Source organism: Triturus cristatus, chromosome 8, assembly GCF_964204655.1.
Source record: "Triturus cristatus chromosome 8, aTriCri1.1, whole genome shotgun sequence".
Classification (NCBI taxonomy): domain Eukaryota; kingdom Metazoa; phylum Chordata; class Amphibia; order Caudata; family Salamandridae; genus Triturus; species Triturus cristatus.
In genome coordinates, this window is record NC_140591.1 from 228,416,115 (window position 1) to 228,432,746 (window position 16,632).

The following is a 16,632-nucleotide window of genomic DNA, read 5'->3' on the forward strand; positions in this document are numbered from 1 at the left end:
GGGACTTCCTAGAGGTAACTCTAAATAGGGTGAACAACATACCAAGAGAAACACTCCTGTCAAATGAGAAAAAGGATAACAAAGTAAAGACGGGAGACAATAAGTTCAGGATGATAACTACTTTTTCTAATGAAGCCAATAATTTAAGACAAATTATGAAAAAGAACTGGCATATATAATCAAAACTGATAATGTGATAGGCTCAGACATTCCAGCCGGCCCTTTAATAACATACAGGAAGGCGAGATCATTGAGGGATAGTCTAGTCCAAAGCCACTTCCATACTAGACCTAGTACTAGTGGGACCCTAAGGGAGCTTAGGGGTTTTTATCCTTGCGGCAGATGTAAGGCCTGTATAGGAAGTAGAAGAACTCTTACATATGAAGTTACAGACTCAAAGATATCTAGAACCATAAAGAAATGTATCACATACAATACTACCTATGTGGTATATTGCTTGGAATGTCCTTGTGGATTGAAATACATTGGCAGCACCATACACCCTATAAAGATAAGGGTGTTGGAACATATGAGGGCGATAGCCAAAAAAGATGAGACCTATCCAGTCGCGAGGCATTATGCGGAAAAGCACAATAGTAACAGGGATCTGTTGCGGTATTATGGCTTAGATATGATCGTCGCCAGTATTAGAGGTGGGGACAGGATTAGAAGATTGCGCAGACTTGAATCTAGGTACATTATCGACCTAGAAACCAAGACCCTCAAGGGAATGAATATAGGGGAAGAATTAGCTGTACATTTGGGTGATTAGATCCGAGACCTTATGCTATCAGGAATTCTAAGGTTTTCTGGGTATGATTTGAAAGAAAGACATTTGCAATTGTAATTTTAATTCATTTTGTGTAGTCTTGCAAACATGCTATGTGATTTATTGATTTGACGGTCTTTTTGATGCATGTAATAAACTAAGCGTAGAAGGGACTTTGCCGATACACGGCATGATTGTACTATAGACACGCCCTGGTCTTGGAGATTAAAGGAGATGTTTGCGTAAAGATGCCGATATACGGCTAAATTGTAATTAGCGCAATCTGTTTAAATCATGTTAATGTCCTGATTTCATTACACAATATGTCTAATGATAATCATTGAAAGTACTATATAGTACTTACATTAGAAGGCTTATCCTGCGTTGGACATTTGGATTTAACCTCCCGATATATGTTCCAAGATGGCGCCTGTATTAGAACAGTGAGTGTATGATCCTATGTCGATTTTGATTTTGATCTTGCTATGACTCGCATCATGTGACCGGATATTGAAGATCTCTTTTAAAGTGTCGGTGTTAGGCGCGTAATTTTGTAACATTGGAAAAAGGCAGTAGCCGAAACGAGTCATGTTATTTATGGATTGCATGAATTAAAAACTCTGCCAAACTAAAGACCCCTGTGAGTGCTTTTCCTGATTGAGAAAGGGAAGAAGGAATGAGCGTTCATATATATATATATATATATATTACCTACTGGTGGTCGCCAGTAGGTAGTTATAGTTAGGACCCTGTTTCCATAGGAAATCCGCAACATTCTATTTTGAATAACTTTGGCGCCGGTCGACGAATCCTCGCGAATTTCTCAAAATAGGTGGGGCGCTACGCTCCGCTGCTACCCTGAAAGTCTCGGGGGGATTCGTCAAGTGGGGGCTGAGATAAAAGGGGGGTCCCAAAACGCGTTTTTCCCATGCATTTTTCCATAGGACCTTTAGACAGGGCTACAGCCCGAACGGCTGAACAGAATTACTAGAAATTTGGCAGAGAGGTAGTCCTCAGGTCAAGGAAGTGCCTTTTGTAGGTTTGGTGTAAATCTGTTCAGTAGATTCTGAGAAAATAGCCTTTAAATCAATATATATATCTGAGCCAGCTTACGGTACGCTTACCGTAAGCTTACCGTACGCGTACGGTGGCGTGCGCGAGCACGATTCTGATTGGCTGTTATATCTAAGTAAACATTCGAATCGGTCGAAACCAGGAAGCGGCGGCAGCCATGTTCTCTCTCGCACTCTGAGGGGGGGGGGCTGTAAACAAAGGCAAAAAACATATAAAGGGGCTGTTTAGACAGCGCCCATGCACATAGCCATGTTAGTTGAGTCCTCAAAGATCCCCCAAGGCCAAAAACGGTAAATTTTTATTTTTTGAAAATTTCGCCGATTACGCTTACCGTACGCGTACGGTGCGCTTACGCTAAAAATTTTAATAAAAAAAAAAAAACACTCTCTGTGCATGGCATATTATTGTCATCACTTACAAATTAAATTTAACAGGATACCTATCACAAGGAAGCGCATAATATGTCCTCCATGTGCGCACGGTGCGTAACGTGGGCACGCGGTGCGCGTAGCGCACTGCGTGCCCACCTTGCGTGTACGGCACTAACTGCGTAAAGTGGGCGCGCGGTGCGCGAAGCGCACCGCGTGCTCACTGTGTGCGCACGGTGCGCGAAGCGCACCGTGCGCGCACGGAACGAACTGCGTTAAGTGGGCGTGCACGCCACGAATGGCGTAAAGTAACTTAGCATTTAAAAAACCGTACAAATTCACTGAAAAAACCATAGGTTTCACACACGTTATAGTTAGGAATTAGCATTTAAAAAACCTTGCAAATTCACTGAAAAAACCATAGGTTTCAGACATGTTATAGTTAGCGGAAATTTTACTGATAAAAAACCAATGAAATTCCCCCGTTATAGTTAGTGCAGGCAACTATAACTCACGCGACCGCAATCTTCTGCTGATGACATATGTGTCTTTATGAAAAAAAAATATTTGTAATATATGTATAGCTAAAAATTTATGGAAGAAGACATGGGCAAATAAGTGTCTAAATACAGTATTAGCATCAGCAGAGGATTGCGGTCGCGTGAGTTATAGTTGCCTGCACTAACTATAACGGGGGAATTTCATTGGTTTTTTATCAGTAAAATTTCCGCTAACTATAACATGTCTGAAACCTATGGTTTTTTCAGTGAATATATATATAGATATATATATATATTTATATTTTTCTCAGAACCGGAACCCACCGCTGCCGCCCCTGCTTGTCCTGGGTGCTCACTCCTGCGGTGGTGAACCACGTATAATTCAACAACAAGGTATGCCTTTCCCATACCCAGATGGAAAGCACTCACGGGAGTAATATTTGTAGCTGAAATGCTTTATTGTGCAGACGCCCCCTGGCCTGACAGACGCGTTTCGCCTTGCGGCTTTTTTGATGAGTAGTTATAGTTAGGATCGTGTTTCCATTGGGATTGCATTTTTTGGGTTGCTAATAACTTTGGCGAGTGCAGCGAATCTTCACAAAACTTTTTTTTAAAGTGCTCCCTTCTTGCCCAGTTTACACATGGAAAGTTTAGGGGTGATCTGTCAAGAAGGGGCCGAAAAAAAAGGGGGTTCCAAAACACATTTTCCTCAGTCATATTTCCAAAGGAACTTTTGACACAGCTACAGCCTAAATCGCTGAACGGATTTGCACGAAACTTGGCAGAAAGCTAGATATAGGTCCAGAAAGAGTGCTTTTAGTGTTTTGGTGTAAATCCGTTGAGTAGTTTTTGAGAAATTAATGCTCATTAACTTTGTATATCTAGGGTTGCGGAGGTTCCACAGATACCAACAGATCTCAAACTGAGATCTGCTTGGCTGCCACCACCTCAACCAGAAGTGGTGGCAGCCATCTTAGGAATTGGAACTCAGTTTGAGTCCTAAAAAAATATATCAAATAAGACACAATTGGGCAGGGTAGGAATACCCCGATGCCCTAGGCCTGGTGATGGGATCCCAGAGGGACCCCGCCTACGGGACAAAAATGTTGAATTTTTTTTTTTTAAAGCAGTTAACCAGTGGAGGACCCGCAAATCCACAGCAAAATCGTTCAAAAAAAGCAAGAGGGGTCTCCCATGCTTGTTTTCTTTTGAGCCCCTGGGTGTGCCAGGTACTGTGGGTAACAAATATTTATATTTTGGGGGAGGGGGGCACATGGACCCCATCCTTAGGCAGATTTCGGCCCCGGAGACCCCATCCTCTGGGGTACGGTAATAGCACCGTACCCCAGAAAATATTCTGGGGGAGAAGGTATGCTGCCCCCTTCCTCAGCCTGATTTTGGCCACAAGGACCCCCTGCCCCAGGGATAGGCCGCATTGTAAAGGGGGGGCACACGGCCTTCCTCCCGGGATGATTTTTGGCCCGTGCTCCATCTCTGGGGCCCACCAGGAATGTAAAGTGAGGGGCAAACTGCCCCTTTCCCTGGGATGATCTGGCCCTGGGTACCCCATCCCTTAGGGCCTTGCCATATTTCAAAAGGGGGAGGTGGACACGCAGCCGCCTTCCCTGGGCCAATTTCAGCCCCGGGGCCCAGTCAAATGTGCAAAGGGGGAGGGGAGCTGCGTGGCCCCCTCCCTGAGCCAAAAATGGCCCTCGGGGCTCCTACCCTCTGGGGTGACTCAGAGGCTATGTACAAGGGTGCCAACCCCTGGGACATAGCGGTTTCCCTGCCCGCACTGGCGCAGACAGGGAAACCTGTTTGCTCTCGCTTAGCAGGAGCAATTTGAAATCTTCTGCCAAGCGGAAGCAAACGCCAAGCCCGCTGCCAGCTGGCAGGAGCTTAAAGAATGCTCGCTGGGAACAAACTTTAGATCTGTTTCCCTGCCTCCAGTGATACGAGCAGGGAAAAAGATTTAAACTTTGCCACCGCCCACAGGGAGCAGCATTATTAGCTGCTCCCTGCGGGCAGCAGCAATGCCGGCTCCCGCTGTTAAACGATAGTGTGGTGGGTGCCCTGGGTGGGCACCCACCCTTTGTTAGGCAGGGTTTAGGGTCCCTGGGCCGAAATCAGCCAGGGGAGGAGGGCCGCGTGCCGTTCTCCCAGCTGAATATGGTGCCAGGCCCCGGGGGATGGGTTCCCTGGGACTGAAATCGGCTCAGAGAAGGGGCTGCATTCCCCCCTTAAATATGTTGATGGGCCTTATGGGATGGGATCCATGGGGACAAAAGTGGCATGGGGTAGAGGGGCCGCGTGTGCCCACATCCACCTAAAAAATGTGCCAGGCCCCGGGGATGAGGTACCGAGGGCCGAAATAGGCCAGGGGAGAGGACCGCTTGCTCCTTCCCCTTAGTTTTAACTAATGGCCCTGGGATGTGGTCTCCAGGGCCTATCAAGCTTCTGGGAGAGGGTCCGCGTTGCCCCTCAACCCCTTTATTTTTAAAAACGGCCCTGGGGGAATCAATTGATCAATCATGGATTTGTAAAGCACGGCAAATCACCTGCGAGAGTCTCAAGCCGCTGGAGTTGCTCTTTGGTAGGTGGTGTCTGTTCATTCGAACAGCCAGGTCTTGAGTTCTTTCCTGAAGTTCTGGAGTGATGAAACAGACCTGGCCACCAGGTGTGAGAAGGAGCACCCTTTGTTGTTGCATCGGCAGATCCGCCGGGTGTCTGCAAGGAAGAGGAAGGCAGATCATAGGTGTCTGGTTGGTTGGCTGGTTGGTGCAAGGTCATGCGTTTGTTGATGTATGCTGGTCCTTCATTGTGCAGGGCTTTGTATGCATGAGTCAACATCTTGAACTGGCATCTCTTCAGGATCGGGAGCCAGTGTTGTTCCTTGAGGTAGGGGGTGGAGTGGGTTTGTCTGGGGAGTTCGAGGATGAATCTGGTCGCTGAGTTTTGTATTGTCTGTAGTCTCTTCAGGAGGATTGCAGTGGTTCCTACGTAGAGTGTGTTCCCGTAATACAGCCTGCTGGAGACGAAGGCCTGTATGACGGTCCTTCTGGTGTTGACTGAGAGCCACCTGAAGAACTTGCAGAGCATGCATAGGGTGTTGAAGCAGGCGAAAGAGACTGTGTTTACCTGTTTAGTCATAGATAGCTTACTGCCCAAGATGATGCTGAGGTTGCGGGCGTGGTCTGTCAGGCCAGGCGATGGGCTGAGTTCAGCAGGCCACCATGCGTCGATCAATGGAGAGGTGTTGTTCTCAAAGATGAGGACTTCCTTCTGCTCCGTGTTGAACTTGAGACAGTTGTCCTTCATCCAGTCCATGACGTTCATCATAGATCTATGGAAGTTGGCTCTGGTGGTGGAGCGGTCTTTTATCAGCGAGGGGATGAGCTGGTTGTCATCAGCGTAGGAGATGATGTTGAACCCGTGGGATCTGATGGTGTTGGCCAGGGAGGTCATATACGTGTTGAAGAGGGTGGGGCTTAGGGATGATCCTTGGGGGATGCCACAGATGATCTTCTTGGGGTCTGAGATGAATGGTGGGAGACAGATTCTCTGGGTTCTTCCGGTGAGGAATGAGTCAATCTATTTGAGGGCATGTCCCTGGATTCTGATGCGGTGGAGTCTGTTGATCAAAATGTGATGGGAGACTGTGTCAAAGGCAGCTGACAGGTCCAAGAGAAAGCCATCGCACAATTGCTGATAACCCTAGGAGTCATGGTTTTGAATTGGTAGTGCTCTTGTTCCTTATGTGAACATAGGATTCACAACCCGTGTATTAATTAATATTCAGTCACTTTAGTAGGCTTTACAAATACATCTATTGTCATGTTTTTTTCTCATGATGTAATTAGGCCACTTTCACATATTTCTTTAATTTTCATGCTCGCATACGGTTAAGTAGCACGTGGTTTTAAATGGGCGTAACTTTCACTGGGCGCACTTGCTTGTTTAAACACGGGCGACTAATTAAGCCGCTTCTCTCTACAATAGGGTTGGAAGTCAGAGATAGGAAGCGTTATAAGAGTAAAACTCACGCTTTTTAAATGTGCTTGCTATAGAGTTTACATTGGAGTCACATCATGTGTTCACTTTTTATTTCCATTTTCACTATCAATGTTCAGTCATTTTATTCGCAGGCCACCATAAAGGCACATTTAGTGTGATAATCGGGTAAACGCAAGAGGCACTGAGTTTTTAGGTTTTCATTTTTTAGCGTTTCAGCAGGCACAAGGCACCTTGTAGCAATAACTATTGACAATTGGGCACTTAAAGTGAATCTGATGCATTGTTGTTTTTTTCAATACCACAGTTAACCCTGAAGAAGGAAGTTAAGCCCGAAATGCATTAGATTAAAAACTTCACGTCATTAGAAGTGGGAATTTGGACATGCTGTAGAAAAGGGCTGGATTGGCAAAGTACAAGCATTTGAAAATCGAAATCACCATCTCTACATATCCAACAAGAAAAAGAATACTAAGTCATTAAAACGGTGTAAAATGGACAATTTTTTATGTACGATGATTTCTTCATCTAATCAGGCGGCGGTTGCATCCTGGGACTGATACATAGTTATGCATCAGCTTCACATTAGAAAATGGGACAGAACACTGTCAGTGATAAGTTGTCAGGGTCGAAGTTTAAAAACTCTTGAGAAAAGTCAAACGAAGACAGATCTCCATTGGATTTCCTGGCACTGAATATGCAGTAGAACATCAGTTGGAATCCTCTGTCAGGGCAAGAGCTGTGGTTTCTGGGACCAGACTGGCAAGACACACTGAGGTGGACTAGGTGTATGTAGTCTACAGCTTTTTCAATGTTATTGAGAGTAATCATACACTGTTACGGATAACGCTGGTGACTGAGGGCTCCAAGACCGATGACAGACAATTATTCAAGCATGTGAATCTATGAAAGATCCAATAGAGGAGAACCAGTTAGATAGGGTTAAAAATGTGATTAATATTAAGTTATAAAATGGTAAGCAAAAGATTAAGTTAATGTATCTTACCAACTGTAAAATTAAGTGAAACATGGAAGTTGTTAACATGTATTGGGTAATAGGATATTCCTGTCCCTTGACTGTGGTGAGTGCGGTTGCCATTTTTTGATCATCAATTTTTGTATTCATACATATGATTTATAAACAGATTCGTAAGGATGGGTTTGCTGACTTTGTTTGAGACATTCTACTCCACACTGACAGGTTAGCATTTGAACTGAGAGCAGTGGATGCAAAAACATGTATTTACTGTTTTTAGACAACGGATCACATGCAAACTTGAGCATCACTGCATGCATGACTGACATTATCCCTATGGATGATGGATGGGTCATATCATTTTATGGAATGTGCAGAATGTATAAGTAAAGGTAAAACTCAAATATTATGAACAATGGTACAGTTAGGTAAGGGGTAAGAGGCAGAAGAGGAATTACATAGCATGAAACATCAAGAATGTTTTGTAATATTCAATGATTACCTTAATATGCTCCAGCCAGTGAGTTGATTCCAAATTAGACAGCCAATGAACTTCCTGAATACTAGGGTATACAATTTCCTTCAGTTTTCGTAATGATTCCCTCATAACATTAATATTTTGGATATCCAGAAACATCAATTCAGCATTCTGGTAAGCATCCTCACTTTCATAACCTCCTCCTCTAGCCTTGAAAAAAACATATTACAATATGGTAAACTAATAAATCAATTTTCATTCAATACTATAATTTTCTGTTTACAGTTATCAAATCTAAGGGCTACATGCATCAAAATTGCAAATTGCGAATACCTAATTGCGAATTCCTGAGAATCGCGATTAGGTAATCGCAATTTACAATGTATGAAACTCAAAGAGTTTCAGATGGCGATTCCTAACGGTTTGCAAATCGCTCGACCTCATTAATATTAATGAGGTAGATCGCAATATGCGACCCCCTAGGAATCGTAAAATCACAGGGATGGTGGCCTGCTGAGTCAGCAGACCACCATGTCCGTGATTGCTTTTAAATAAAGCGATTTCTTTTTGTAAAGCAGTCCGTTTTCCTTAAAGTCCATGTGACCACTGCCTGCTCTTAAAAACATGCTGTAACAAACATTGACTAAGGGGAAGGGGTCCCTTTGGGACCCCTTCCCATTTGCAAATGGGTTACCACCTACTTAAAGTAGGTGGTAAAATGCTAATGTTTTGCGACTGCATTTCGGTCACAAAATATTCTTACATACCGATGCGGTTCAGTATTAGGTAGGGATGCCCTAAACACGCGCCTTCCTAATAGCGAATCGCAAACCCATTTTAAAATTCACTAACAGGTTACCGAATCCTAAAATAGGGTTTGCTGCATCTGAAAAGCATCTTTTGCGAATCGGCCAGTTTGCGAAGGCATGTGTATGATTCTTTTAATTGTTCAATTAATTAAAATCATTACAATATACTTCATTTTCCATGAGTGGGGAAGGAAGGAAAAAGAAAAAAGTTTTGAATTCATAACCATCATGCATATTCCAACTGGGGTAACTAAGTTAGCTAAAATCTATAAAATCGTAAAAGCAATAGTCCGAGCTAAAACTAAAGAGCTAGTACGTAAGGATGACAACTACGTTTGGGGAACCAAATTTGCATGTCCTTTAGGTGGGTCCATTGCCCAATAAATTAATGTTCATTTACAGTGCTTAAATAAAACCTTTATGTCATCTGTCCCAGCATTAGTTATGACTAAACATTTAAAACAACATTATCTTCCTTGTTTCAGTGCAGGGTAAATGGGTTAACTTGTCTGGCATGCTTGTTTAATCCTCTAGTCTTGATCATTTGTGTTCTCTTGTGTGCCTGGGATTTGTGTTCGGAGAAAGCCGAGGCAGGACTCTGATTATATTGTGGGTACCGGACTGTTATTTTGCTTTATAAGATATTTGGTCATTGTCACTCAGGGTTGCAGCAAATTGCAGCTTGTGGTTTTAATGGTATGTGTCAGTGAAGTCCGAATTTCATCTATAAATTTCCCTAGTCGGGCCACAGCTTGTGCTGTGTTGGTGGAGAAGCACAGGTCTGTGACTTCTCTACAGTGTCTAAAGCCGTGAGACCTGCAAATTGGGAGTAGCAGGCAATGCCGCTCTCTTGCCATCTTTGGGCAGCAGCACAGCAGGTGAAGCCAAGATTCACATTGATAGCTACATAGACGACAAGCGGTTGAGTTGTCCTCCCGAGCCCAGGATGGATTGAACTCCGCAATGGGCAGTGCGAGAAGTCTCATGTAAGTGATTCTTCTCCGGGCCTGGACTGTCAATACTTGCTCAAAGTAAGGCTGAGGTATTCCCAGGATATAAGAGGTGTCCAGTATAGAAAGACTGGGTTTGCAGCATAAACTTTCCAGGTCCCGTTCAAATAATATTTTCTTAACCTGCTCGTTCACTGTCTTTTTCCAGGCTGTGACTGGGATATCCTGGTTATGCAAATCAATTAATCAAGACATTTGTAGAGCACACAACTCACCCGTGAGGGTCTCAAGGCCCTGGGGGTGAGCGGGGGTGCTGCTACTGCTCGAACAGCCAGGTCTTGAGGAGTTTCTTGAAGGTCAGCAGGTCTATCATATGTGGATGGGGAGGGTGTTCCAGGTCTTAGCGGCGCTCGTTCGTCGGTGGCGAAGGCGAGGTCGGGGGAGCGAAGCTGGCAGTTCGGGGTGTAGAAGGTGAGTCGTTCGTTGAGGTACGCTGGTCCGGTGTTGTGGAGTGCTTTGTGAGCGTGGGTGAGGAGCTTGAAGGTGATCCTCGTGTTGACGGGGAGCCAGTGCAGGTCTTTCAGGTGGGCTGTGATGTGGCTGTGGCGGGGGATGTCGAGGATGAGGCGTGCAGAGGCGTTCTGTATGCATTGTAGTCGTTTCTGGAGTTTGTCTGAGGTTCCTGCGTAGAGCGCGTTGCCGTAGTCCAGCATGCTGCTAATGAGGGCCTGGGTGACCGTTCTTCTGGTTCCAGTAGAGATCCATCTGTAGATCATGCGGAGGGTGTTGAAACAGGAGCAGGAGACAGCGTTTACTTGCTGGGTCATCGACAATGCTGAGTCCAGGATGATCCCCAGGTTGCGTGCGTGGTCAGTGGGCGTCGGTGCAGCTCCTGGCCGGTCACCATGAGGCGTCCCAGGCGGAGGGGGTGGCTCCGATGATGAGGACCTCCGTCTTGTCTGAGTTCAGTTTCAGGCGGCTGTTCATCATCCAGTCGGCGATGGCCTTCATTCCTTCGTGGAGGTTGGATTTGGCGGTGGTGGGGGCCTTGGTAAGGGAGAGGATCAGCTGGGTGTCGTTGGCGTATGAGATGATGTTGAGGTCGTGTGATCGGACGATGTTGGCGAGCGGTGCCATGTAGACGTTGAAGAGTGTCAGATGGTGAGCCAGAGGGGATGGTGTTCGTGATTTTGATGGTGTTGTCGTCGTTGACGTGGGTCCAGGAGGACAGGAGGTGGCTGGGGGGGCGGTGAGTCTGAGGTGTCGGTGTCTGTCGGGGGGGCCTGGTTGTTGAAGCTGTCGTGGATGTCTGCGATCTTGCGGTGGAAGAAGGTGGCTAGGGAGTCGCAGAGGTCTTGCGATGGCGGGATGTCGTTGGAGTTGGAGCTGGGGTTGGAGAATTCCTTCACGATGTTGAAGAGCTCTTTGCTGTTGTGTGCGTTGTTGTCGATGCGCTCTTTGAAGGAGGTCCTTAAATTTCTATTTCAAGTAGACTTGAAGCCGCTGCCAACTGTAACTGCCATGGGGAACCAGCCTTTTCAAAGATTGTTTTAATTTGAGCTTCCAGTGAGGGAGGGTGCTGAGTCACGTGAGGTACTAATGAAGTATTTTATTATGTCCAGAGAGCAAATGATATCCGAGTGGGCGTGTCCCAGCTCCAGTCTCACTCTGGCTCTCCTGGCCTGTCCGGGGAGAGTTAGCACCTTCTTGTAAGCGGAGATTTGTAGGTTCACAAGAGCTTGTTCAGTGCGCCGGGAAATAATAGAGGACCATAATTAAGAGAGGGGACAAGTTTTGCTCTCAGAACCTTCAGAATAGGTTCTGCAGTTGGATGCTGATTTAGGCGTTTCAGACTGTATATGATGCCGGCTCCCTTGCTTCTTAGGTGTTTTAGGTGGGCCACTGGTTTTGCCCCATCTGATAGCCTGACGCCAAGGTAGTTGTAGCTCATGCATGTTTTGATTTGTAGGTCACCTAGGCGCCATTGAGCTGTTTTAATTCGCTGTTCTTTACCCGTAGAGAGCATTTAGTGCTTTCAGTAGACCAGTCCACGTGTGATCCATTATTACAATGTCGTTGGCATACTGAAGGATTTGGAGCTGCACTTTCCCCAGAATTGGTGTTAATAAACATGCGCCTCCCAAGGCTTTCCCCAGGTCTGCAGTGTAAAGATTAAAGAGAACGCGGGTGAGGACACAGCCTTGTTTCAGGCCGTTGTTGGTTGGCACCTTGGCTGTTACAGTGGATCAGCTGGTCTTTATGCAGACCCAGGTTCCCTGATGTAATGCTGTTTTTACCTTTAGTAGCTGTTGGGGAATTCCCCAGGAGTCTTGTTTTTTCCTCGATCCACCCGGTCAAATGCTGCGCTGTAATCCACAAAACAGCAAAAAAGAGGTGATTGCGCTGGCTGTGTAGCTCGGTGTCACAAATGACCCAATACTAAGACATTATCCGTGGTGGAGCTTTCGGGCCTAAAACCAGATTGAAAGACGGGAAGGATGTTGTTGTCTTTTGCCCAGGCTTCTAGTTCTTTCAATAGTATTCTTGCATACACTTTTGCTTCTATGTCTAATAAAGCTATAAGGCAGTAGTTTTCTGGTTTCGTGCAGTCCACTTTTTTATAACTGGGGAAGAGAATGGAACCTTTCTAGGACGATGGAATTGTTGAGGTGGCGTAGGCCTACTTGAAGAGTGGTGTAAGCTGTCCTGCCCAGAATGCATGTGAGGCTCTGTACACTGATGTGGGGACCCCATTGGGTCCTGGGGCACCATCTGACCTGACGTGTTGCTGGGGTAGATTGTTGAGGATTGGTATATGATGTGTTCTGATGGTTAAAGTATAACTGTTTTGCGTGTGTGACCCACTCAACGGCTGCCACTCCGTTCCCTTTTGTCTGACCGTTGTTACTGTGTTGTTTGATGTATTTCCAAAGTTGAATATGTCCCCTTTCTTTAAGAAGGGTGAATATTTTCAGCCATTCTGCCTCAATCTTCTTAGATTTATCTGCAAGACTTTCTTTCTATACTCCGCACGAAGAACTGGTAGTATTTGTATTTGCAGATTTTGTTCCCTTTTATTCTTGCATTCAAGGCCTTTGAGAGGCTGTGTTTGGTTGAGTATAGACCCCTTGGTTTGATTTGTGGATGGAGTTGATGGGCGTGGGTGGCATGCAATTGGTTGATTCCAAGTCCGGCCCCATGCCCATTTGCCAAGGCAAACATGCTTGATGCATGTGCCCCAAATTATTTTAGATATAGAACATTTTTCAACTAATTTACTATAGTTAAAGAACATCCAAATACCCAAGCATTGACAGCATAGATAAAGTAAACTACATGCCATAGTAAATGTACCATTGCAGACTACTTTATCACTATTAGCTATAGTAAAAGTTCCATCACTTAAGGGCAGAGCTTCGTGTTGCTTAAATATAAACATTGGCAAAGGATTATTTCCAATGCTAGTACTTCTTCAGAAGCGGTCATCATAGTACAACTTCTTACAATTTTAACAGCATTCAAGCCAAATGTAGCACATATTTTGCAAAATATACTAACTGCTGCAACTATATTTCTAGTTCTTCTTGACCAATGTGTAAAGCCTCAGTCAGAAATACGAAAAACAGATTCAACCCTTAAAAATAAAATGCCTCACCAAGCAGCAATACCCTGGAGTCACGCCGTCCCGACCAAAGGCCCAGACAAAGTTGATGCTATCCTGAAGGAGACTGAGGCATCTAGGGTCCACCTGGAAGCGAAGGTGGATGCCGTCTCTGAGGACATCAATCTATTGCAAGACGACCAGTGCAAGCTTTTCAAGAGGGTCACGCTTTCTGAAAGGGCGATCGTGGAACTGCAACCTCACACTTCGGGCCTTCAGAAATAGCTCCTGGCTATCCTATCAAGGAGTGAGTGGGATTTCTTGAGAACTGCATAGAAGATGCCAAGTCTCGAGCCTGGCATAGCAATATTATAATGCTGGGTCTGCCGGATGGCAAGAAGGGCACAAGTATGGTTGACTCTGTAGAGACCTGGTTCAAAGACTTGGTCCCCCTCACGCCCTCACTCCATTCATTTCCATGGAATGGGGACATAAAGTGGCGGTCCGGTGCCCCCGGGCTAGCACGCCTCCCCACTCTATTGTAGCGGAACTCCTACATTTCAAGGACCTTGATGCCATTCTTAAAAATGTGCAGCAATCGGAGCTGCCTCGCTAAGATAACCACAGGATTGTCGTATTCCCAGATTACATCCGGGAGGTCCAAAAACAGCTCACATCGTTCTTCAGAGTCAAACGCTGCCTACGTGAGTTGTGAATGAAGTATGCTCTCCTATGTCCAGCCAAATTGAAGGTCATCTTTGATAGTATTTGGGAGCCTTTACTTAAATATCCATTAGCAGTATGAGGAGAGCTAATATGCCCCGAGGTATCTGTGAGCTCTTAAGATTATTAGCCCATATGAATCCCAGCTCATACCAATAAATACACACCATGTACTGTATTCTGAAGCACAGCGACCATAGTGACAAGTAGAACAGTACACATGTCCAGACTTGGGTGCATAGTTGGGGGATAGTCACAGGGGAAGTTGAAGAGGAACATATTTTGGGAGGGACACAGGAAATTGAAAAGGGACACACTGGGAGAAAACTCTCAATAAGTTGGACCCTGATTGGAGTGCACTTCCTGATTATTTTTCAGGAACAGGCTGTAGACGTTCAGTTTTATATTGAAAATTTCAATAAAATGTTTTAAACCATAAAATCGGAGAGCAGATGCAACTGTCATTTGACTTTTATACTTTGGCTTAAATTCACATAATCAAAATATTTAGTCTTATCATTTTGGTATCAATCTCTATCATATAACCCTATTTAGAATAATTGAACCTGAATCACCATCTTGTTAGACAAAAATTCGGGAGCCATAACCGAGACGTTTAACAGAAAATTTGAATTGGGTGAATCAGGGAAATTGTTGTTGAATAAAGGTACAGAATGATGGCTGGCTAAATGTTATCACTGTATCCTCGATGGAAGACTCTTTCGCAGGTTCAACTGTATCATTAGAAGTGCTTTGCTGGAGATTATCTTTCTTAAGAATTTCATTTTCAGAAATAATAACATTTTTGGGCTGAGTGGTATTGGCCTTTTTGTTCCAACAAATGAGTAACACAAAAAGATATGCCTTCTTGCTTGGTGAAATGGCCACAGACTTTTGATTTACTCTGTAAGAGAGCTTACTCACAGTATCCTCCACCTTTAACGCTGTGCCCTACAAAAGTGACTATAACAAACGGGTTCCACCCATTTAATCCCAATGGATTTTTGCTTTTTAAGTACCTGGTTTTGGACTTTTACTGGGAATAAATCTCACCAACTGACTCTTACTCACTATAAATTCTATGGAATGCTGACCACCAGTGTCTGCCTTTTATGGTAAGGTCAGCTCCTGTGCAGCTAGGGTAAGAAGCTCTGGGCTGGTTACCCACGAGCATGTGAGTGCATGCTTCTGCATACATGTGTGGGCTGACCATGTGAGACTACCATCAAGCTCATCCCAGTATCTGCATGCAGGTAGAATGTCGCAGAAGGGACCCTTGAGTACTTTCCCAGTGTAGATCTTATATTGTGTGGGCAATCATAGCGTATATCTGTAATGATTACTGAAAAGACTGTGTGCTTTTCTGATAACACACTATAGAGGAAATCTGCGCCATAGCATAGTTTCACCCTACGTAGACCTAGAGATACCAGTCAGGCATCAATCTTAGACTGCAAATGTACCCCAAGTGCATATACAAAATCACTTTTGTGATAAATGCACTGCTTATGGCACTTGAGTGATTGTTATATTTTCCTGAATCAGATCATAATCAGATTCCAGGACCCTCTACTGGGCCAAGTTATTACTCTGCTGGCCCATGAGATGATTAAAGACATCCCCACACAGTATGGTCTTTTGCCAGTGGTTGGCCTAGTTCCTGTGGGAGGAAGGAGTGGGAAGGAAACCTGCATGCGCTAAATAACTCTTCACACTGCACTTGGCCTGGGCAAGCCCATATCAACAGAAACAGAGGAAGAAGGCTATACCTCTGGAGCTGAATACAGGAGGGGCATCCCTTTTATGTTTTGGAGAGAAAGGAGCAGGCAGCTGTGTCAGCTAGGGGCGAGACTGATGTTCTCAGGGAAGTCTTTCCATAGACTTTCACGCTGCCATGTTTAAATGTCCCAGAATGCTGTGCAAGAGGGTTTGGGGCAGGAGTGGAGTGATGATGTGGCACCCTAGGAAGGAGCAGAGGTGCCGGCCTTCCAAAACTTTCCACCCCCACTTAAACATTTCTGCATACGGGAGAGACAGTTGAGAACTCACTGGACTTGGAAGTAGCGATGCAGGAGAAATGTCCACCTGGGAGGAGCTGCAACCTGACTCCACTGCAAGGATGGACTGAAGGACTATTATTCTAACTGGCACTCAGGGACTGGGAGTGCTTTTCCAGGACCAGAGGTGCTGGCCCCCTGCAAGCCCTGAAGGACAGTATAGGGATGAATCTGCTTGCCCTGAATCTTTTGTGGACTGAAACTGCAGATGAGTGACCCCCATCAAGAGGGTGGCGACTGACTCTGCTGCCGATACACAAATGCCCTGCAGGATGGCTAAAGCTAAGGGACCTGGGGAGTGCTGCAAGGAGGGTAC

At 45.2% G+C, this 16,632-nt stretch overlaps 1 protein-coding gene across 3 annotated transcripts in view; it reads right to left on the minus strand.

Annotated features, from left to right (window-relative positions):
- Window positions 1–16,632, minus strand: part of MTMR2 (myotubularin related protein 2) — a 450,663-nt gene that overhangs the window by 164,722 nt on the left and 269,309 nt on the right. For all 3 annotated transcript variants that reach the window (XM_085621424.1, XM_085621425.1, XM_085621426.1), the window contains one exon: window positions 8,201–8,386. In XM_085621424.1, coding sequence (XP_085477550.1) covers window positions 8,201–8,386 — 186 coding nt within the window. The remainder of the gene's footprint in view (window positions 1–8,200; window positions 8,387–16,632) is intronic.